The sequence below is a fragment of the Mesoplodon mirus genome (assembly GCF_964341445.2).
Source record: "Mesoplodon mirus genome assembly, chromosome: X".
In the NCBI taxonomy this organism is placed as follows: Eukaryota; Metazoa; Chordata; class Mammalia; order Artiodactyla; family Ziphiidae; genus Mesoplodon; species Mesoplodon mirus.
Window position 1 is genome coordinate 61,180,579 of NC_138981.1, and position 23,852 is coordinate 61,204,430.

Below are 23,852 nucleotides of genomic sequence, written 5' to 3' on the forward strand. Positions count from 1 at the left end.
CATAAGATGAAAGGTTGGGTATTGAGTTGAGATCTTTCTTTTTAACATAGGTGTTTATAGCCACAAATTTCCTTCTGAGCACTGCTTTAGCTACATCTCATACATTTTGGTATGTTGTTTCTTCATTTTCCTTCATCGCAAATTATTTTCTATTTTCCTTTTTTAATATAAAATTTTTCTTTTGGCTGCGTTGGGTTTTTGTTGCTGTGCATGGGCTTCCTCTAGTTGCGGCGAGTGGGGGCTACTCTTTGATGCGGTGCACAGGCTTCTCATTGTGGTGGCTTCTCTTGCTGCACAGCACAGGCTCTAGGCACATGGGCTTCAGTAGTTGTGGTGTGCAGGCTCAGTAGTTGTGGCTCATGGGCTCTAGAGTGCAGGCTCAGTAGTTATGGCGCACGGGCTTAGTTGCTCCACAGCATGTGGGATCTTCCTGGACCAGGGATTGAACCTGTGTCCCCTGAATTGGCACATGGATTCTCAACCACTGCGCCACCAGGGAAGTCCCTCCCTTGTGGTTTTTTCTATGACCCACTGGTCATTTTAGGAGTGTGCTTTTTAATTTCCACATATTTGTGAATTTCCCAAATTTCCCTGTTACTGATTTCTACGTTCATCTCATTGTGGTCAGAAAACATACTTTGTATGATTTCACTCCTTCTACGCTCTATGGCCTAGACTATGGTCTATTCTGGAGACTGTTCCATGTGCATGTGAGAAGAATGTTTATCCTGTTGTTTTCCAGTGGAGTGTTTCATAAATCTATGTCAGGTCTAGTTTAGGTCAAGTCTTCTATTCCCTTGATCTTCTGCCTAGTTGTTCTATCCATTATGGAAAGTGGGCACTGAATTCTCAAACTATTATTGTTCGTCTATTTCTCTCTTCTACTCTGTCCAGTCTGTCAATTATTGTTCCATGTATTTTGGGACTCTGTTGTTAGGTACATATACATTTATAATTGTATCTTCCTGATGGATTGACCCTTCTATCATTATGAAATGTCCCTATTCATCTCTAGTAATTTTTTTTGTTATAAAGTCTGTATATTTTTTTCCTTTTTTTTTTTGGCCACGTTGTGTGGCATGGGGGATCTTAGTTCCTTGACCAGGGATTGAACCCATGCCCCCTGCAGTGGAAGCATGGACTCCTAACCACTGGACAGCCAGGGAATTCCCTATAAAGTCTATATTTTGATATTAGTTTACCCACTCCAGCTTTTTAGGGTTGTTGTTTGCATGGAATATCATTTTTGATTCTTTTACTTTCAACGTATTTGTGCCTTTGGATGAAAAGTGTGCCTCCTGTAGACAGCATATTGTTGGACCTTGTCTTTTTTTAAAATCCAGTCTGATAATATCTTTCTTTCGATTGGATTGTTTAATTCAGTCACATTTATTGTTATTATTTATATGCTTGGATTTACATCACCATTTTGGTTTTTGTTTTCTATATGTCACATGTCTTTATTTATTATCTTCCTTAGTATTAGGTGGATATTTTCTCATGTAACATTTTAATTCCTTTCATAATTTTTAAAATTATTTATTTTTGAGTTATTTTCATTGTGGTTTTTCTAGGGCTTATAATATACATCTTATTAGAATCTACTTCAGATTTATACTGACTTAGTTCTAGTGAAATATAGACAGTTTATATAGCTTCATTGCCTCCCCCTTTTTGATATTATTGTCATACATACATATATATTTATATATGTAATAGATCCAACAATATATGGCTGTAATTATTACTTTCTATAATTTTATATCTTTTAAAAAGGCTGAGAGGAGTTACCTGATGGCCTAGTGGTTAGGATTTGGCTCTTACACTGCGGAGGCCCAGATCTGATCCCTGGTCAGGGAACCATCCCTCATGCTTCACAGTGCAGCCAAAATACAATAAATAAATAAACGAATAAATAAATAAATAAAGATTGAGAGAAGAGAATAAATATATATTTATAGTGTTCACTAACATTCTTACTCTTCTGGTTCTTTCCATTTCTTTCTGTGGATTGGAATTACCATTATTGTCATTTCCTTATTTCAGTACAGCTTTCTTCCCATTCCCTTCCGTTGTGCTGTTATTGTCAAATATGTTATGTTTCTATATATTATAGTCCCAACAATACAATCATATTCATATTGTTTTATGTAATTGATTTTTAAATCAGTCAAGAGGGGAAATGGGAAGAAATATGCAATTATACTGTCTTTTCTAATTACCCACATAATTACCTTCACAAGCACTCCTTGTTTTTCATGTGCATTCAAATTACTGTCTGACATCACATGCTTCCAGCCTGAAGAACCTCACTTAGTATTTCTTTTAAGAAAGGTATCCGGGCTTCCCTGGTGGCGCAGTGGTTGAGAATCTGCCTGCCAATGCAGGGGACACGGGTTCGAGCCCTGGTCTGGGAAGATCCTACATGCCACAGAGCAACTGGGCCCGTGAGCCACAATTACTGAGCCTGTGCATCTGGATCCTGTGCTCCAAAACAAGAGAGGCTGCGATAGTGAGAGGCCCGTGCACCGCGATGAAGAGTGGCCCCCGCTTGCCACAACTAGAGAAAGCCCTTGCACAGAAACAAAGACCCAACACAGCCAAAAAAATAAAAATATACATAAAAAAGGTATCCTATTCCCGTCTTACCCCTAGGTTCTTCATGACCTTATTTTTTTTCCCCTTAGATTCCATATATATGTGTTAGCATATGGTATTTGTTTTTCTCTTTCTGACTTACTTCACTCTGTGTGACAGACTCTAGGTCCATCCACCTCACTAGAGAATGGAGTTGAGGATATGGGGAGGGGGAAGGGTAAGCTGTGACAAAGTGAGAGAGTGGCATGGACATATATACACCACCAAACGTAAAATAGATAGCTAGTGGGAAGCAGCTGCATGGCACAGGGAGATCAGCTCGGTGCTTTGTGACCACCTAGAGGGGTGGGCTGGGGAGTGTGGGAGGGAGGGAGACGGAGACGCAAGAGGGAAGAGATATGGGAACATATGTATATGTATAACTGATTCACTTTGTTATAAAGCAGAAAGTAACACACCATTGTAAAGCAATTATACTCCAATAAAGATGTTAAAAAAATAATAATATACTAAGTCAAAAAAAAAAAAGAAAGGTATCGTAGCAATGAATTCTCTGGGTTTTTTTTCATCTAGGAATGTCTTTAATTCACCTTCAGTTTTGCTAGATATATGATTCTTGGTGTTTTTTTTTTAAACTGTCAGTAGTTTGACTATATCATCCTTCTTGACTCCATTGCTTCTGATGGGAAGTCAGCTGTTAATCTTATGGGGGTTCCCCTGTATGTGATGTGTTTTTTTTCTCTTCCTGTTTTCAAGATTTTCTTTTTGTTTTTCAACATTTTACTATGATGATACTGGGTATGATCTCTTTGGTTTTACTTAGAATTAATTGAGTTTCTTGGGTGTGTAAAGTTTTTTTTTATCAAATTTGAGAAATCTTGGAATTCCCTGGTGGTCCAGTGGTTAGGACTCTGTGGTTTCACTGCTAGGGCCCAGGTTTGATCCTTGGTCAGGGAACTAAGATCCTGTGAGCTGTGCAGGCAGTGTGGCCAAAAAAAGGAAAAAAAAAAGGAGAAAATAAGAAATTTGAAAAGTTTTCAGCAATTTTTTTGAATATTTTTTCTGTCCTTTTAATGCTCTCCTCTCTTTTTAGTACTCCGATTATGCATATACTGATGCACTTATTTATATCCCACATTTCGCTGAGGCTCTGTTCATCTTCAGTTTTTCTCTCTGTTCTTCAGATTGCATAATATCTATTGTTATATACTCAAGTGGACTGATTCTTTCTTCTGCCAACTCAAATCTACTGTAGAGCCCCCCTAGCAAATTTTTCATTTGTTACTATACTTTTCAACTCCAGAATATACATTTGGTTCTTTTTTATAATTTCCATTTCTTTCCTTCTTTTTTAAAAAAATAAATTTATTTATTTTATTTTTGGCTGCATTGGTTCTTTGTTACTGTGTGTGGGCTTTCTCTAGCTGCAGTGAGCGGGGGCCACTCTTTGTTGTGGTGTATGAGCTTCTCATTGTGGTGGCTTTTCTTGTTGCGGAACACAGGCTCTAGGTGCACAGGCTTCAGTAGTTGTGGCTCGTGGGTTCTAGAGCACAGGTCAGTAGTTGTGGCGCATGGACTTAGTTGCTCCGCGGCATGTGGGATCTTCCTGGACCAGGGCTTGAACCTGTGTCCCCTGCATTGGCAGGCAGATTCTTAACCACTGTGCCACCAGGGAAGCCCTAATTTCCATTTCTTTATTGATAATTTATATTTATTGAGACATTGCCATCACACATTCCTTTACTTCTTTTAAGCATAGCTACCTTTAGTTCTTTGAGCATACTTATAACAATTGTTTTGAAATCTCTGTCTGCTACATCCTCCACTTGAGCCTCTTTAAAGAGAGTATTTTTATTGCTTTTCTTTTCTTTTTTTTTTTCCTTCTTTGTATGGGTCATATTTTCCTGTTTTATGGAGGAGGGGCAGGAAAAAATTACTTTTCTCATAATTTTTTTGTTGAAATCTGGACATTGTAGACAATATATGGTAGGAACTATGGGATACTGATTCCCCACCCCACCCCAGGCTGGTGGCTTTTAATTTCTTGGTTATTTGTTTGATAACTTGAATGAACATTGTAAAGTTTATCCTCCCTATAGTGTAAAGCTAGATGTCCCTGCTCTAATTTTTTCCCCTTGTTTTAAATTTCTTTGCTTGACTACCTAGGGGTTACTCCTGGGTTGGCACAAGCCATTTATTGTCAAGGTTGTGCTTAAGCCTCCCAAGTCAGTTAGATTTTTAACCTTTATTGTTGGATATCTTTGTGGTTTGGAGGCTACTATCACAGTTCAGGGTTTATATTGGGTTGGCCAAAAAGTTTTGCCCAGGTTAGAGTGGGAGCTGGGTGGAGGAAAAGAGATCTGGTTTTCTTGACCATGCCTGCTTGGACTTGAGCTTCTGCAACATGGAGCTGGGAGAGATGAAAAATTCTAGCAGCCTGCCCTTCCCTTGGTGAAATCATAACCCCAGACTGGGTACTGCAGGGGGAAGGAACCTTCATCCTCTTGGCTGCATCTGCCCAGAGTAGTGAGTTTGGGGTAGAGATTCTGCAAAGCAGAGGTGGGGTGGGGGGAGTTGTGATAAGGGAGTGAGTCATGGCTCAAATGCCATACATAGACTCTTGCTATTCTTGGCTTTGGTGATCTTCTCTACTTTGTTTTATATTTTAATAATTTTTGCTTTTGTGTCTATTATTTCCTTCCTTCTGCTTTCTTTGGATTTATTCTATTGTTTATTATCTAACTTCTTAAGTTGAATGCTTAGCTCATTAACTTTCAGCCTTTCTTCCTTTTTTTTTTGGCTGCACTGAACGGCTTGTGGGATCTCAGTTCCCCGACCAGGGATCGAACCTCGGCCATGGCAGTGAAAGCCTGGCCACCAGAGAACTCCTTCTTTCTTTTTAATATACTCTCCTAAGGCTATAAACAGCCCTGTAACCACCACTTTAGGTGCAACATACAAGCTCATTTCTAAATATTTTCTAATTTCCATTAAGATTTCTTCTTTGACCCAAAGAGTTATTTAAAAGTGTTTTTAAATTTCCAAAACTGTATTTTAGGAAAAAGACTATATATTTGGATTTATTTATATTGTCTTATTTTATTCCATGAGTTCCATTTTTGCTGTGTTTTTTCCTCTTTTGAATCAATTGATTTTTTTCTTGTTCCACTTTTCTACTTCTGTTACTTTGGAAGATATTCATTCTTTTTCTCTTCTTTTAGTGGCTATCTTTGAAATTCTAACATGCTTACTTAATTCAATAAAACCTAGAGTTAATTAACATATGTACCCTCTTCTTGAAGGGACCCCTAGAATGTTTTGACTCTAATCCTCAACAACATGAGTTGCTATTGTGAAGCCTTTAAATTCTGTGTTTTTTGTCTTCTTTTAATCCCACAAATTATAAATTACTAATATTACCCACATGTTTAACTTTTGTTTTCTACTTAAAGTTCTTTTGTATATCTCGGAACTTCTTTTTTGGATAATTTTCCTTATTCAGTGACAAATGGTGGTAAACGCTTTAAAATTTTTTTATATTAAAATGCCTTTATGTGGGCTTCCCTGGTGGTGCAGTGGTTGAGAGTCCGCCTGCCGATGCAGGGGACACGGGTTCGTGCCCCGGTCTGGGAGGATCCCACATGCCGTGGAGCGGCTGGGCCCGTGAGCCATGGCCGCTGAGCCTGCGCGTCCGGAGCCTGTGCTCCGCAACGGGAGAGGCCACAACAGTGAGAGGCCCGCGTACCGCAAAAAAAAAAAAAAAAAAAAAGCCTTTATGTTGCCTTTATTCTCTGAAGACAGTTTCACAGTATATATAATTTTTTTTTGGCTCTTTTCAGTTTATTGCATGAAGGAGTTACACTAGTCCAAGTTAAAAGCAGACCCCAAATTGTTGCATTATACAAGCTGTGAGGTTTTTAAACTTGTGACAAGGGACAGAAGGAAAATTCTGCTCATTGCAAGGAAATCCTCACATAAGCTTCAGTGAGCCAGAAGCATTTAAAACCCATGAACCTTCAGCTGATTGTCCTTAGCCAGTCCAATCTCTAGTGTTGGTCACCCTGTAGCTGAATTACTTCTCCATATTCTGGATGCTCAAGTACAAAACCATTGCAGGCAAATTTCTTCTTAAACGCCTTCACTAGTTTCTTTTTATCGTAATCATCAGGGACCCCTTGGACAGTAGTAAGGGTCTTCCTGCCATTTCTCTGTTGAATTCTTATGTGGATATAATCCTCAGTGCCAGCAGGAAGCAGATCATCACCCTTACTTGCATCAGCAAAGGGGTCGAAAGAGTGGAGGTTCTGGATAGCGGACATACGATATGATTCCTTTTCCTCGGTGGAAATGGCCTGCAGAAGGTGGCGGCTGGAGAAGGTGGGTGGGGGGGACAGAGCATCAGGAAGTGAGGGGGCTCGAGGGGGAGGCTGCTGAGTCCTCAGTGGCGGCTCAGTGAGTGGGCCACATTATATATAATTTTAAGATGAAAATTATTTTCTCTAAGCACTTTGAACATTATATTCTAATATGGCTTCCAATGTTGCTGTTGAGAAGTCACCTATTGGTCTAATTGTTGTTCTTTTGTATGTGATCAGTCTTTTCCTTCTAGCTTGTTTTAAGATCCTATCTTTGTCTCTGGTGTTCTGCAGTTAACTGTGATGCATGTAGGTATTAATTTCTTTTTATTTATCTTGCCTGGAATTTCTTAGTTTTCCTGAACCTGCAGATTTTTGTTTTTTTCAAAATTCTGGAAAATTTCCAGCTATGATAAATCTGAATGGTTCTCCCCCTTTTCTATTATTTCTTTGTAGAATTCTAAAGAGATTAATATTGGGTCTTTTTGCTTTATCCTCCATATCTCTTAAGCACTCGTATTTTCCATCTCTTTGTACCTCTTTTTTGAATTTTGTGTTTTTCAGATGTATTTTCCAGTTTCATAATTTCTCTTCAACTGATGTGTAAAACTTCATCAATGTTTTTAATAACAATTATTATATTTTTCACTTCTAGGTATTCTATTTAGTTCTTTTTCAAACCTAGCAGGTCATTTTTTTTAACATCTTTATTGGAGTGTAATTGCTTTACAATGGTGTGTTAGTTTCTGCTTTATAACAAAGTGAATCAGTTATACATATACATATATCCCCATATCTCTTCCCTCTTGTGTCTCCCTCCCTCCCACCCTCCCTATCCCACCCCTCTAGGTGGTCACAAAGCACCGAGCTGATCTCCCTGTGCTATGCGGTAGCAGGTCATTTTTGATAGTCTCTTGCTCTTTGCTCTTTACTTTTTTATTTCCTTAAATGTATTTAACATATCTATTTAATATCCTATATATGATAATATAAATATCTAAAATCTTTGTGGGTCTAGTTATGTTTTACTTTTTTATTTCCCTGTTGACTGCTTCCTCCTGGAAGTTGGTTTTCTTGTGTAAATTGTGACTTTCGATTGTGAAGGACTTTGTTAGAACTCTCTGTGGGATTTCCATGTGGCCCGAGAGTAACAGTGTTCTCCCATGAAAGCTTTCAATTTGATTTTCCCTGGTATTTGAGGCATCACAAACCTAGGTCCACTTTAAATTAAAAATCATGGCCTGTGGTTTTTTGTGCCATTCACATAATATATATTCAATCTCCAGACCAGGTGTCATAAAATCTCAGGGAGGTATTTTTTAAAAAAGTTCTACTCAAAGTTAAAACTTAGACAAAAAATTTTCCTTACTTCCCCCCAGCTGCAGGCCTCTGTTGTCCAATACTGTAACCACTTAGCCACATGTGGCTATTAAATGTAAATTAGTGAAAATAAAATAAAATAAAATGAAATGAAAAATGTAGTTCCTCCATCTCACTAGCCACATTTCAAGTGCTCAATAACCACATGTGGCTAGTGGGTACCGTATTGGGCAGTGCAGATATAGAACATTTCCATCATTATGAAAGTTTTATTGGATAGTGCTGCTCTAGAACATTTGAATCTACACATGTCTCCAGGGTGTGTGGTGTCTTCAGAACTAGGTTACACCTTTGAACAAACCCTTGTCAATCTGTGTCTTAGTCTGTATGCTTGCTCCCTGAAGATGTCCAAGGCCTAATACCCAGAATCTGTGAATATGCTAACTTGCATGGCAAAAGGGACTTTGCAGACATGATTAACGATCTTGAGATGGGGAGATTATCCTGGATTATATGGGTGAACTCAATGTAATTACAAGGATCTTCATAAGGGAAATAGGAAAGCAGGAAATACACAGTCAGAGAGGTGATGTGGTGACAGAAGCAGAGGTTGGAGTGATGTACTTTGAAGATGGAGGAAAGAACCATGAACCAAGGCATGCAGGAGACCTCTAGAAGCTGGAAAAGGCAACGAAACAGATTCTTCCCTAGAACCTCCAGAAGGAATATAGTCCTGTGACCCATTTTAGACTTTTTTTTTTTTTTTTTGCGGTACGCAGACCTCTCACTGCTGTGGCGTCTCCCGTGTGGAGCACAGGCTCTGGACGCGCAGGCTCAGCGGCCATGGCTCACGGGCCTAGCCGCTCCACGGCATGTGGGGTCTTCCCGGACCAGGGCACAAACCCGTGTCCCCTGCATCGGTAGGCGGACTCTCAACCACTGCGCCACCAGGGAAGCCCCATTTTAGACTTTTAACCTCCAGAACTGTATGAGAATAAATTTGTGCTGTTTTAAGCCACTAAGTTCGTGGTAATTTGCTACAGTAGCAATAAGTTATACAAACTATGAAAGGGGCCAGTTAAGAAAGGCTTTATATACCAGAAATGTGTGGCTGCCAAATGGCATTAAGTTATTCTTATATCTCCTCATTTCCCCTTCCTATATTTCTATTTGGCTGTGAGGGTACAAGGCCCATGCAAACAGAGATTTTAGAAGGGAGACTGATGCAGGAACTTATACTCTCATCCATTTATTCAACAAATATAAATATATACTGAGTGTTTATCATGCTCCAAGCACTGTTTTAGGTGCTTGACATATATTAGTGAATAAAAGAAAAAAACCTCTGCCCTCAAGAAGCTTACATTCTAGAGGAGAGACAGAGTTGATAAACAATAAACATAAAACATAAGTAAATTACACTGTATGTTAGCAGATGATTAGTGCTATTGGTGAAAAAAAGTGTGAGTGGTCAGGGAGGGGGGATGGGCAACTATAGTATTAAATATGGTGGTCAGGGTAAGTCTCATTGAAAAAGTTGCAACTGAGCAAAGACTTGAAGGAGTTAGTCATGTGAACATCCACAGTAAAGCATTCTAAGCAGAGGAAACATCCAGTGCAAAATATTGAAGTGGAAGTGTGCCTTGTGCCTGATACCTTCTAAGAACAGCAAGTAGGACAGTATGGTGGAGGACAGAGTGGTAGGAATGAGGTCAGAGAGGTGATAGAGGGCAGATCATGCTGGGTCTTGTAGGCTACTGCAAGGACATAAGCTTCATACTGAGGAGGACCCCTGATTTTTAGGGTAGACAAGTGTACAATTAGCATAACACTCAGAATACACAGGAAGAGATATAGTGCTTAGAGAATGGATGAATTTTTAGATGCTGTGAGTGGCGAGCTTTCTTCTGAGCACCACACTTCTGTACCCATTTGCTTCCTGGACTTTTCTACTTGTATGTTGATTGGTGACTCAAACTCAAATTGCTCCAAATAAACTCCTGATCTTCCATCTTAAACCCTTTCCTCCTCTTCTGTTCTCTATCCCACTTAATGGTAACCTGTTAGAAATCTTGGAGTCATCTCCTGATTCTGCTTTTTCCCACTCCACTATGTCCAATCAGACTCCCAACCCTGTCAGTCTTAGTGTAGATATGTCCTCTTCTCTGTTCCCTCTGCCTTCACCTTGGTTGAAGCCTTCATCTCTCATGGGACCTCTGTAGTCACCTCCATGGTTCTATAACCTGTGTACCAACTGTAGCTGCCACAGTTCCAAAACTGATCATGCCTCTCTCTCTCTCTCTTTTTTTTTTTTTTTTTTTTTTTTTTTTGTGGTACATGGGCCTCTCACTGTTGTGGCCTCTCCCGTTGCAGAGCACAGGCTCCAGACACGCAGGCTTAGCGGCCATGGCTCACGGGCCCAGCCGCTCCACAGCATGTGGGATCTTACCGGACCGGGGCATGAACCCATGTCCCCTGCATTGGCAGGTGGACTCTCAACCACTGTGCCACCAGGGAAGCCCGCCACTCCCTCTTTTAAAGATCTCTCCTGAGGACTTCCCTGGTGGTGTAGTGGTTAAGAATCTGCCTGCCAATGCAGGGGACATGGGATTAAGCCCTGGTCCGGGAAGATCCCACATGCTGCAGAGCAACTAAGCCCATGTGCCACAACTACTGAGCCTGCGCTCTAGAGCCCACGAGCCACAACTACAGAAGCCCGTGTGCTTAGAGCCTGTGCTCTGAAACAAGAGGAGCCACCACAATGAGAAGCCCGTGCATCACAATGAAGAGTAGCCCCCACTCACTGCAACTAGAGAAAGCCTGCATGCAGCAACGAAGACCCAACACAGCCAAAAAATAAATTAAAAAAAAAAAAGATCTCTCCTGGCTCCTACTGCTTGTAGAATCTTGTCCCAATCTCTCCTTCTATTCTCATTTTCCAATATGCTTTTCTATGTGTCCCATACTCCAGCCATACTGAACCTCTCACTATAATCCCAGCATATTCCTCCCTATCACAAGTATATATATACCTGAAAAAGCAGTACCTGCTAGTTATTATGATTATCAAATAACAACAGATTCTTTCTTCCAGGAATGCCCTTACTCTCTCTCTTCACCTGCAAAAATACTTATATACCTTTCTACTCAATTCAAATGCCACCTCCTCTGTGAAGCTTTTCTTGTTTCCCTCAGTAGGGTTTGTTGCTACTTCCTGTGTGTAGCTCCAGCATTCTGTATCTATAGCCCCTGGGCCACTAATACAACACATTGTGATTATTTGATTACACATCTGCCTCCCCCAACAGACTGAAAGCTCCTTGAGGGCAGGTACCATCTCTACTGATTTTTTCATGCCTAGTAGCTAGTAGTGTCTGGCCCAAAGGAGGTACTCAATTATTATTTGGTGAAATAAACAATGAATGACTGAAATGATTCAGGAAAAATCTATGACTTGCTAGTCAAGAAGAAAGAGCAAAAGAGGGGAATTTCATACACAAAGCAGCTGGCCTAATAGCTCAGAGCTGGGAGGGGTAGCCACAAAAAGGCTAAAATTGAAGATGTGGGCTGGGTTATAATGGGAGATGAGAGCAAACAGGAAGGGTTGGGTGGACCTAACTGGGGAAGTGCTGTGAAGCCACTGCCCAAAGTCTGGATTTTCATTTGAATGAGTAGGGAGTTGCTGGAGAGTTATTAGAGACACGGTTGAAGCGAAGCCATGAAAAATGACCTGCACTGCAAGGCTAGAAGGAGGCAGCAAGGCCAGCCAGAAGGCAGTCACAATAACCCAGAGCAGAACGGGCATGGCAAGTGCAGGCAGGAGATTCAGGGGGCACAGAAAAGGAGGGGGCTGGATTTGGTGAATGATTGCATTTGGGAGAAGACACATAGGTAGTGAGAATTGCTGAAGATTACGAAAAGCAGAGTAGTGCAGAGAAAGAACACGAGACCAGCAGTTAGGAAATCAGGGGTCAGTTACAGCACAAAAATTATTCCCTATCAACTTAGTCTTCCTGTGCCTTACCTTCCTAAACAGTAAAACAAAGAGGTTCCCCATTCAAATTATCAGCAAATCCAGAATCCTTCAATTCTACTTCAAAAATATCTCTTGAATCACACCATCTTCACTGCCACCACCCTAGTCCAGGCCCCAGCAGTCCTCAGCTGGACCAGTGTATTAGCCTGGACAGTGGTCTCTGCACCCTCTCTTGTCCCCACACTATGTGGTCTCCACACAACAGTCAGCACCATCTTCTAAAAATGTCAATTCGCTTACGTTACTCCTCTGCTTAAAAACTCTTTGACCCCCACTACAATTAGAGTCAGATTACACTCCTTACCTCAGCCTACAAGTCTCCTACATAGCATGGCTCCTGCCTGCCTCTCTGACCTCATCCCACCCCCGTCACCTCACTCAATACACCCCGGTCGCACAACCTTTCTGCTTTTTCTTGAGCATATCCAGCTCTTTCCTACCTTTTCACATGCTATCCCCTGGAATGCAGTTTTGTCTGTCTGGGTTCTTCATAGCTTTGGTACTTCAGACCCAGATTTGATCCCCTCAGAGAGGTCAGTCCTGATCTCGGTATCGTCTGTTTATTTCCTTAGCACTTATCACAATCTGTAATTATTTTATTATTTGTTTACTGCTGATCTCCCAGGAGATTACAAGTTCTGAAAGGTAGGGCCCCTCTGTCTACTTCACTGTGCATTTGTGAGTGAGTGAATGAGCGAATGAATGAATGAAAGGGGTGATGGAAGCAGAGTTCACCAAAAATGGAGTTGTGAAGAAAAATGGAGGAAAAGATTTTGAAAAGAGTTCCATAGAATCTTGAGGATAGCATAACTAGTTTCACCCAGCTCGTAGTATAAACTATTAAAAGGAATCGAGACAGGAGACAGAGGGCTCAGGCAAAAAATCATGGAGAATCACAGAAGCTGCAGCTAATGGAACTCAATTCAAATTACCAGAAATTTGTTGAGTACTTACTATGTGCCAGACTCTACGCTGGGCCTCACTGTGAGGCATATAAAGATGAGTGAGTGGACACTTCAAGTGTTTATATTCAGGAGGCCAGAAATAGGAGAGAAGGAAGTGCAAGTGATGATAAAAGGCAGAATTTAATCAAAGGGCACTGGGGCTCAGAAGAAGGGGCTCAGGGAAGGCTTCAGAGAAAGTTACTCTGACACTGACGTCAGTAAGTTCCAGTCTACAATGAAATACGAGCAGATGCTTCTCTCTGCTCTTCCCCACAAAATACTTCTGAAAAGTAGGATGGAAAGCAAAATATTTTTCAAGATGACTTTTGAGGCACTGTGTTAGTGGGGAAACAACTATGTGAGGAGTTTTGGCCCTACCACTCACTATTTGGGAGACCTTGGACAATTTGCTTATTTCTTTTTCCTAACTATTATTGAGGGCCTGTGCTAGGCACTTTCATATATACTATTTTATTGAATCATTTATCTTTTCTAAGCTTCAGGTTTCTCCATTCCCTTTGAACTTTAGCAGACTAGATTTCTGGTTCCCAAACAGTTGGTGCTGGGTACAGACCTGCAGGTATTCCTTTGTGCCTTCAGGTAGCACCCACACTTTTGCACTAAAGCAACAGACTGGCTTTTGGTAGTATCCTAAAGGCACTAGAGTGCACTTTGGCTATTTGGCAGATGGGGAAAAAGATGAAAAAGTTTAAGAAGTGAAGCATAAGTTTCTTTGTGGCACTGTTGGATGAGCACATTTCGAAGTGGTAAACAATGGGGCCTGCTTGCCATGGTAACCCGTTGTATATTGGGAAACGGAGATATTAAGGTGTCAAGAAATGACCACCCTAAAATGTTACTAATGTTAAGGTAAACTGTAATGTCAGAAATTGTAACATGATTGTCTCCAGGTAATGCTGTAAAGACAGGTACTTAGATGACTGGCAAAGTAAGATGGGTGAACAAGAGAAAATCTGTCAGTGCATCTCCAGGAATGACCATGGAGAGGACTGTCTATTTTCAGACAATGGCATCTTTGCTTCTGTAGACAGAACTATTCCTAGTATGGAGAAGGGCAATTTCTCAGGTACCTAGGCTTGATTAAAAGAAGAACAAAACTCTGGAGACTATCCAATTCCTTTTGTTCTAATTAGGTGTTTGCTGAGCAGCTTTATGGTGTATAACTGGTTTCTTGACTGGGACGACCCACCAGCCAGGAGGGCCTTTATGCTGTTGATGAAAGTCTTGTCTTGCCTAATATACTGCTCATTATAAATGACCACCTTGAGGTCTGCTTTATAAATCAGTCTCTGTGGCTTTGGCAGCATGATTCATTCCCCAGAGACTTAATCATCACGTGACTGAAAATGGGAGAGAAATGTGAGGTGGAAAAACTACAGAGCAGACCGGCTGGAGTATCCTCAAGTGCTCCTCTCCTATGAGGTCTGGCCTGAAGCAGCCAGTGGTTTTACCTATTAAATTACAGCAATAATCATCTCTTACACTTGTTCAGTGCTTTTAGCTTTCAAAGCATTTTCATATATATATATATAATCTAATTTAATTATTTCATCTATTATACCTTCTTTAGCTCATACTGTTTGCAAAAATACATTTGTAGAGCAGTGGCAAAGACACCAAAAGAAGCAGTAATATTGTCAACACCTTGAAAAAAAATCTGTCTATGATGGAACCTTGGCAAAATAAATCAAACTAAAGAAATAAGTGTAGTCAGAGTCTAGGCTGCAGTAAGGTGACCCGGGAATTTGCAGATAGGCTCAGAATGATTCTGAGAGTGAAATAACACAAAGACATGGTTGTAGATGTGTTGCTGATGGAGACTTGGGAAATATCCAAGTGTAATCAAGGTGATCAGGGCATATCTGCAAGACTGGAATGTACTCGAAGAAAGCTGCAATCTAATCAGTTTTACTGTAAACTGTCTGAAGAATAATGTGCTACAGAAAGGTGGTGTACGAGTTATTTGGAAAAGAGGGATTAGAGAGTGAAGATATGTTACTGTTTGTCCAGCACCCCCCACTCCTCACTATGCAGAGGGACAGGAAGGGATGGGAGAGGGAAGTGTGTACATTTGTGCAGTGGCTGGAGAGCAGAGGGAGCTGGGTAGACCACATATATGACAGACACACATATTGCGGTCCCTAAGGATGTAGACTCAATTATGAAACAGTCACTTCCTTCACTCTGATTCCATGCTCATCAAGTAACCTTCTGACTTACTAATTCAGTTTCCTACATCCCTTGATCCTGGGAAGAAATGCCCTTGGAGTAGATAAGACTATTGTGGTTACCCAACACGTACATCTTCTACTGTAAATTAATATAATTGCAATATATTTTATATGTCTCTTCCCCAATTTTTTTATTTTGAAAAATTTCAAATCTACAGAGAAGCTGCAAAAACAGTAAAATAGATTTCTACTTTTTCTTAAACTAAATTTACCAATTTGCTGATGGAAGTTCAACGGCTCCAGCACTATTTATTGAAAAGGCTGTCTTTCCTCCATTGAATTGCTTTTGGACCTTAGTCAAAAATCAGTTGGCTGTATTTGTGCGGGTCTGTTTCTGGGATCTCTATTCTGTTCTTTGATGTGTTTATTCCTTTGCCAATACCACACAGTCTTGATTACTGTACCTATATATTAAGTCTTAAAATTGGTAAAGTGATTCCTCCCACTTCATCTTTCTTTTATAAAATTGTTTTAGCTAGTCTATTTCCTTTGTTTTTCCATATAAAATTTATAATAATCTTGTCTATATTTTCAAAAAACATACTGGAATTTTGATAGGAATTATTTTAAACTTGTACATAAATCTGGAAAGAATTGATGTCTTTACTACGTGGAGTCTTCTAATCCATGAACACGGTATGTCTTTGCATGAATTTAGATCTTTGATTTCTTTCATCAGGGTTTTGCAGTTTTAACATACAAGCCTGGTATACATATATATATATATATATATATATATATATATTTTTTTTTTTTTTTTTTTTTTTTTTTGCGGTACACGGGCCTCTCACTGTTGTGGTCTCTCCCGTTGCGGAGCACAGGCTGCGGATGCACAGACTCAGCGGGCATGGCTCACGGGCCCAGCCGCTCCGCGGCATGTGGTATCTTCCTAGACCGGGGCATGAACCCGTGTCCCCTGCATCGGCAGGCAGACTCTCAACCACTGCACCACCAGGGAAGCCCTGGTATATTTTTTGTTAGATTTACACCTAAGTATTTCATTTTTTAAAAGCTGATTATAAATTGCATTGTATTTTAAATTTTGGTTTCCATGTGCTCATGGATAGTACATAGAAATACAATTGATTTTTGTATGTCAATCTTGTATCCTGAGACCTTGTTGAAAACATTTATTAGTTCTAGGAGGTTTTTGTAGATTCCTTGGGATTGTATTGTAGATAATAATGTCATTTGCAAATAGGGACAGTTTTATTTTTTCCTTTTTGTTTTATATGCTCCTCAGATGCTGCTTGCTATGTCTTTCAGCTATGGAATGCACAGAGCAGAGATACTGGTCTGTAGTTTTCCTTTTTTTGTACTGTCTTTGTCTGGTTTTGGTATCAGGATAACACTGGTTTAATGAAATGAGTTGTGAAGTGTTTCTTCCTCTTCTATTTTCTGGAAAGATTGTATAGATTTGGTCTGAATTCTTCTTTAAACATTTGGTAGAATCCTCCAGTGAAACCATCTAGGCCTGGAGAGTTCTTTTTTGGGAGTTTTCAAATACAAATTCAATTTCCTTAATAGTTATAGGTTATTCAAATAATTTCATATTTGGCGAGTTGCAGTAGTATGTGGTTTTTGAGGAAGCAGTTCATTTTATTTAACTTGTCAAGTTTATGTGTGTAGAGATGTTAGATGTATTCTGTTATTACCCTTTTGATGTCTGTAGGGTTTGTGGTGATACCCCACTTCACTCTTGATTTTGGCAATTTATGTCTTCTCCGTTTTTAAATTTGTCAGTCCTGCTAGAGATTTGTCAATTTTACTGACGTTTTCAGAGAACCACCTTTCTGTTTCATTTTCTATATTGTTTTCAGTTTCATTTAGTTTGCTCTCCCTAGTATGTTAAGGTGGCAACTTAAATTACTGATTTGAGATTATCCTTTTTTTTTTTAAAGATTTGGTGCTGTAAATTCCCCTCTCAGCACTGATTTAGCTGTGTCCCACAAATTTTGATACGTTGTATTTTCATTTTAAATCATTTAAATGTAATTTTTGATTCTCCATGAAATTTGCTTTTTGACAAATGGATTATTCAGAAGTGTGTTCTTTAAGTATCTAAATGTTTGTATATTATCCTATTATCTTTTATTAATTTGTTTGATTCTATTTTGGTCAGAAAATATACCCTGTTTGATTTCCTTCTTTTAAATTTGCTGAGATTTCTTTTGTGGTCCATGATATGGTCTATCTTTATTTTTAAAATTTTAATATCATTGTGATAAAGTATATAAAACATAAAATATGTCATTGCAACCATTTTAAGTATAATATCCAGGGTATTAAGTACAATCACAATATTGTGCAATCATCACCACTATCTATTCTAAAACTTTTCTATCACCCCAAATAGAAATTCTGTACTCATTAAGCAATAACTCCCCATTTCCCCTTCCCCCAATCCCTGGTAACTTCTAACCTACTTTCTGTCTATATGAATTTGCCTATTGTAGATATTTTGTGTAAGTGGAACTATATAATATTTTTCCTATTGTGTCTGGGTTATTTCACTTGGCATAATGCTTTCAAGGTTCATCCATGTCGTAGCTTATATCAAAACATCATTTCTTTTTATGGCCGAATAGTATTCCATTGTATGTATATACCACATTTTGTTTATCCACTCACCTACTGATGGACATTTAAGTTATTTCACCTTTTGCCTATTGTGTATAATGATACAGTAAACAATGAATACAAGCATCTGTTTAAGTCCCTGCTTTCAGTTCTTTTGGGTATATAACTTGGAGTGAAACTGCTGGGTCATATGGTAATTCTTTTTTTTTTTTTTTTTTTTTTGCGATATGTGGGCCTCTCACTGTTGTGGCCTCTCCCACTGCAGAGCACAGGCTCCGGATGCGCAGGCTCAGCGGCCATGGCTCACGGGCCCAGCCGCTCCGCGGCATGTGGGATCTCCCTGGACCGGGGAACGAACCTGTGTCCCCTGCATCAGCAGGCGGATTCCCAACCACTGCGCCACCAGGGAAGCCCATATGGTAATTCTATACTGAACTTTTTGAGGAACCACCAAACTGTTATCCACAGTGGCTGTGCCATTTTACATTCCCAGTGGCAATTTACAAGAGTTCCAATTTCTCCACATCCCCAGTAACACCTGCTATTTTCATTTTAAAAACTATACTTATCCCAGTAGGTATAAAGTGGTTTCTCATTGAGGTTTTGATTTGCAGTTCCCTAATAACTAATGATGTTGAGCATCTTTTCATGTGCTCATTGGCCATTTGTAAATCTTCTCTGGAGAAATGTCTATTTAATTCCTTTGCCAATTTTTTTTAACATCTTTATTGGAGTATAATTGCTTTACGATGGTGTGTTAGTTTCTGCTTTACAACAAAGAGAATCAGCTATACATATACATATATCCCCATATCTCCTCCCTCTTGCATCTCCTTCCCTCCCACCCTCCCTATCCCACCCATCTAGGTGGTCACAAAGCACCGAGCTGATCTCCCTGTGCTATGCGGCTGCTTCCCACTAGTTATCTATTTTAAATTTGGTAGTATATATAAGTCCATGCCACTCTCTCACTTCGCCCCAGCTTACCCTTCCCACTCCCCATGTCCTCAAGTCCATTCTCTACATCTGTGTCTTCATTCCTGTCCTGCCCCTAGGTTCTTTAGAACCATTTTATTTCTTGGATTCCATATATATGTGCTAGCATATGGTATTTGTCTTTCTCTTTCTGACTTACTTCACTCTGTATGACAGACTCTAGGTCCACCTAACTCAATACAAATGACTCAATTTCATTTCTTTTTATGGCTGAGTAATATTCCATTGTATATATGTGCCACATCTTCTTTATCCATTCATCTGTCAGTGGACACTTAGGCTGTTTCCATGTCCTGGTTACTGTAAAAAGAGCTGCAGTGAACACTGTGGTACATGCCTCTTTTTGAATTATGGTTTTCTCAGGGTATATGCCCAGTAGTGGGATTGCTGGTTCGTATGGTAGTTCTATTTTTAGTTTTTTAAGGAACCTCCATACTGTTCTCCATAGTGGCTGTATCAATTTACATTCCCACCAACAGTGCAAGAGGGTTTCCTTTTCTCCTCACCCTCTCCAGCATTTATTGTTTACAGATTTTTTGATGATGGCCATTATGATTGGTGTGAGGTGATACCTCACTGTAGTTTTGACTTGCATTTCTCTAATGATTAGTGATGTTGAACATTCTTTCATGTGTTTGTTGGCTACCTGTATATCTTCTTTGGAGAAATGTCTATTTAGGTCTTCTGCCCATTTTTGAATTGGGTTGTTTGTTTTTTTGATATTGAGCTGCATGAGCTGCTTATAAATTTTGGAGATTAATCCTTTGTCAGTTGCTTCATCTGAAAATATTTTCTCCCATTCTGAGGGTTGCCTTTTCGTCTTTTTTATGGTTTTCTTTGCTGTGCAAAAGGTGTTAAGTTTCATTAGGTCCCATTTGTTTATTTTTGTTTTATTTCCATTTCTCTAGGAGGTGGGTCAAGAAGGATCTTGCTGTGATTTATGTCATAGAGTGTTCTGCCTATGTTTTCCTCTAAGAGTTTTATACTTTCGGCCCTACCTTTAGGTCTTTACTCCATTTTCAGTTTATTTTTGTGTATGGTGTTAGGGAGTGTTCTAATTTCATTCTTTTACATGTAGTGGTCCAGTTTTCCCATCACCACTTATTGAAGAGGCTGTCTTTTCTCCATTGTATATTCTGGCCTCCTTTATCAAAAATAAGGTGACCATATGTGCATGGGTTTATCTCTGGTCTTTCTATCCTGTTCCATTGATCTATATTTCTGTTTTTGTGCCAGTACTATACTGTCTTGATTACTGTAGCTTTGTAGTAGAGTCTGAAGTCAGGGAGCCTGATTCTTCCAGCTCCATTTTTCTTTCTCAAGATTGCTTTGGCTATTCGGGGTCTTTTGTGTTTCCATACAAATTGTGAAATTTTTTGTTCTATTTCTGTGAAAAATGCCAGTGGTAGTTTGATAGGGATTGCATTGAATCTGTAGATTGCTTTGGGTAGTAGTGTCATTTTCACAATGTTGATTCTTCCAATCCAAGAACATGGTATATCTCTTGATCTGTTTGTATCATCTTTAATTTCTTTCATCAGTGTCTTAGTTTTCTGCATACAGGTCTTTTGTCTCCTTAGGTAGGTTTATTCCTAGGTATTTTCTTCTCTTTGTTGCAATGGTATATGGGAGTGTTTCCTTAATTTCTCTTTCAGATTTTTCATCATTAGTGTATAGGAATGCAAGAGATTTCTGTGCATTGCCAATTTTTTTTTTTTAGGCAGACACACGCAAAAGGGAGGGGATATGGGAACATATGTATATGTATAACTGATTAAATTTGTTATAAAGCAAAAAAAAAAATTAAAAAAAAATCAATTATACATGCCTTACTATACTAATATATTATGCATACTAGAAAACATGCAGAAAGTTTAGAATTTTAAGACATGGGGAAAAGATGAGAAAAAAAAAAGTTTTATTTCACTAACCTCAGGTCAAATTTCCACAGCTGTTTTCTGTTCAATTTTCTATCTTTGCTTGGCTTACCAAAATGGTAGTACCAAAAGATTTGTGGGGTAGGGAGAAGAGGCCATTTTAAGAAGCACTGCATTTACTCATCTTCCACAAGGCAACAGAGTTGGACATCTGATTGTTCAACAAAACAAAGCTTTAACAGCATCCAGGAGGGCAGGCAGGCAAACCAGGCTGTAGACACTCTTCCATTTGTCAAAATCAGACCACAGAAAACCTACTCCACACATACCTAAAAGGTTATCACCATTCATCTTTTCTTTTTCTGCTGCTGCAACATTTTTCTTCTTTTAATTATCATATCATGTAGTTTCTCAAGTCCTTCCTTCAGTCCATCGCCTATGATTGCACAGGTGGGCTGCAAATGCCAGGGAGTTGATGAGCTCAGTTCACCCATTGCTAACAATTTCTCAATTTCTGAGCGAGACAATGAGTTCCTCAGGTCTTGTTTGTTAGCAACTATAAGCACAGGAACTCCCTGATTTTCTGATATCCTAGTTATTTTATGAAGTTCAGTTTCGGCTTCTTCCATCCTTTCAACATCAACAGAGTCCACAACAAACACAATGCCATCTGTGTATCTGGTATATGACTTCCACAGTGGCCTTAATTTCTCCTGACCACCTACATCCCAGAAGTGAAAAGTGACTTTTAGAATTTCCCAAGTTTACCTTAATTTTTTCCATGTTAAATCCTTTGGTAGGTATGGTATTTACAAATTCATTGAACTGCAGCCTGTATAACACAGTTGTCTTTCCAGCAGAGTCCAAACCCATAATGACAATGTGGAAGGACTGAAATGAAGGCAGGCTGGACAGGATCGAAGTCTGGTCTGACAGTCCATTCCCCATTTCCAGCTGCAAAGAAGTGTTCCAAACTGAAAGGCTTTCTTCTTACTCCTTGAGAACTTTTCTTCCTAGGGAATCCAGCTACCAGACTCCCAAATTGGGGCCTGGATCCAAATGAGAAAGCACTGGTAGGCTTTTCTACGCGGGGGCAGAGAAGCACCCCACCACCACTCAGCTTAGCTCTCCACGCAGCTCTGGCGGTCGCCTCACTAGAAACCGTGGCTCCAGACTACGACCACGCCCACTCCACATGGCCCACCCCTGAGCCCAAATCCTGCGTCAGAGCGTCCATGCCACACACGCCCCCATGCCCTAATTGATGAGAGTAACTGCCGCTCCCAGCACGGCGGAGCCAGGCTTTCCCTCAGTCCACAGGCACCACCTGTTACTCTCAAGTTAGAAAAGAGGGCGCCTGTGGAGGGAGCCAAGCGACCCCTGCGGGGGAAGGGGAGCCTCGGCCGGTCAGTCAGGTCCCAGCCAGCTGTCTCGCTCCACCCACCCGGGTGCACCTGCAGTGCGGACGCGTCAAGGTTCTCACATCCAGCCCGCGGTCACCGCCGGCCCGTTAACCTTTGTCCACTGGCCAGAGGGTACTCCCTGCGGCTGCGCCGGCCCACAGGAGTGAATGATCCGACCTGCAGCAGCCGCCAGGGCAGGCCCACTGTTCCCGCAGCACGATCCCTTCACCTCGCCGCTCCTCACCCAGCCTGCCAATTTTTAAAATGGGTTATTTGTCTTCTTGTTGAGCTTAGGAGTTCTTTATATATTATGAATATTAAATCCTTAGTAGATGATTTGCAAATATTTTCTCCCATTCTATAGATTTTCTTTTCACTTTCTTGATAATGTACTTTGATCCACAATAGTTCTAAATTTTGATAAGTCAGATTCATCTATTTTTTCTCTTGTTGTCGTGTCTAAGAATCCACTGCCAGTTCCAAGGTCATGAAGATTTATGTTTTGTTTTCTTCAAGAATTTTATGGTTTTAGGTCTTATATTTATATTGGTGATCTATTTTGAGTTAATTTTTGTATATGGTGTGTGGTAGGGAGTCCAACTTCATTATCTTGCATGTGGATATCCAGTTGTCCAAGCACCATTTGCTGAAGAGATAATTCTTTCCCCATTAAATGAATTTGGCACCTTTGTTGAAAATCAATTGGCCATAGATGTATGGGTTTATTTCTGGACTTACAGTTCTATATTATTGGTCTATATGTCTGTTCTTCTGCCAACACCACACTGTTTTGATTACTGTAGCATTGTCGTAAGTTTTGAAATTGGGAAATGAGTCCTCTAACTTTGTTCTTTTTCAAGATTGTTTTGGTTATTTGGGGCTTCTTGAAATTCCATATGAATTTGATTGGCCTTTTCATTTCTGAAAAAAAAGGCTGTTGGGATTTTGATAGGCATTACAGTGAATCTATAGGCTGCTTTGGGCAGTACTGACATATTAACAATATTATGTCTTATAATCCATGAATACAGGATGCTGTTCCATTTATTTAGGTCTTCTTTAATATCCTTCAGCAAATATTTTGTAGTTTTCAGTGTACCAGTCTTTCACCTCCTTGGTAAAATTTATTCTTGGGTACTTTATTCTTTGTGGTGCTATATGGAATTGCTTTCTTAAAAACTTTTGGATTGTTTATTGCTGGTGTATAAAAACACATTTGATTTTGTGTGTGTATTGTAACCGGCAAAATTGCTGAGTTTGTTCATTAGCTCTAGTAGCTTTCATGTGGATTCTTTGGAATCTTCTATATGTATGATCATGTCATCTGTGAATAGGGAGAGTTTTATTACTTGCATTCCAATCTTAATGCCTTTTATTTCCTTTTTTCTTGTCTAATTGCTCTGGCTAGAAATTCTACTATAACATATAATAACAGTGGTAAAAGTGGGTGTCTTGTCTTAATTCCTGATCTTAGAGGGAAAGTGTTCATCT

At 39.8% G+C, this 23,852-nt stretch overlaps 3 protein-coding genes across 3 annotated transcripts in view; all 3 read right to left on the reverse strand.

Annotated features, from left to right (window-relative positions):
• Positions 1–23,852, reverse strand: part of HDAC8 (histone deacetylase 8) — a 239,943-nt gene that overhangs the window by 81,954 nt on the left and 134,137 nt on the right. The gene's annotated exons all lie outside the window — the stretch shown is intronic.
• LOC309797015 (eukaryotic translation initiation factor 1-like) lies at positions 6,622–7,009 on the reverse strand. The gene has a single exon (XM_082610390.1). It carries the CDS (start codon positions 6,915–6,917, stop codon positions 6,645–6,647), a length of 273 nt encoding a protein of 90 aa, XP_082466516.1. The 5' UTR covers positions 6,918–7,009; the 3' UTR covers positions 6,622–6,644.
• On the reverse strand, positions 20,232–21,906 carry LOC309796107 (ADP-ribosylation factor-like protein 4A; the record flags this gene model as incomplete). Its single annotated transcript, XM_082609098.1, is given in 2 exon segments — positions 20,232–21,705; positions 21,707–21,906. Coding segments are annotated over 2 exon segments (600 nt in total). The 3' UTR covers positions 20,232–21,305.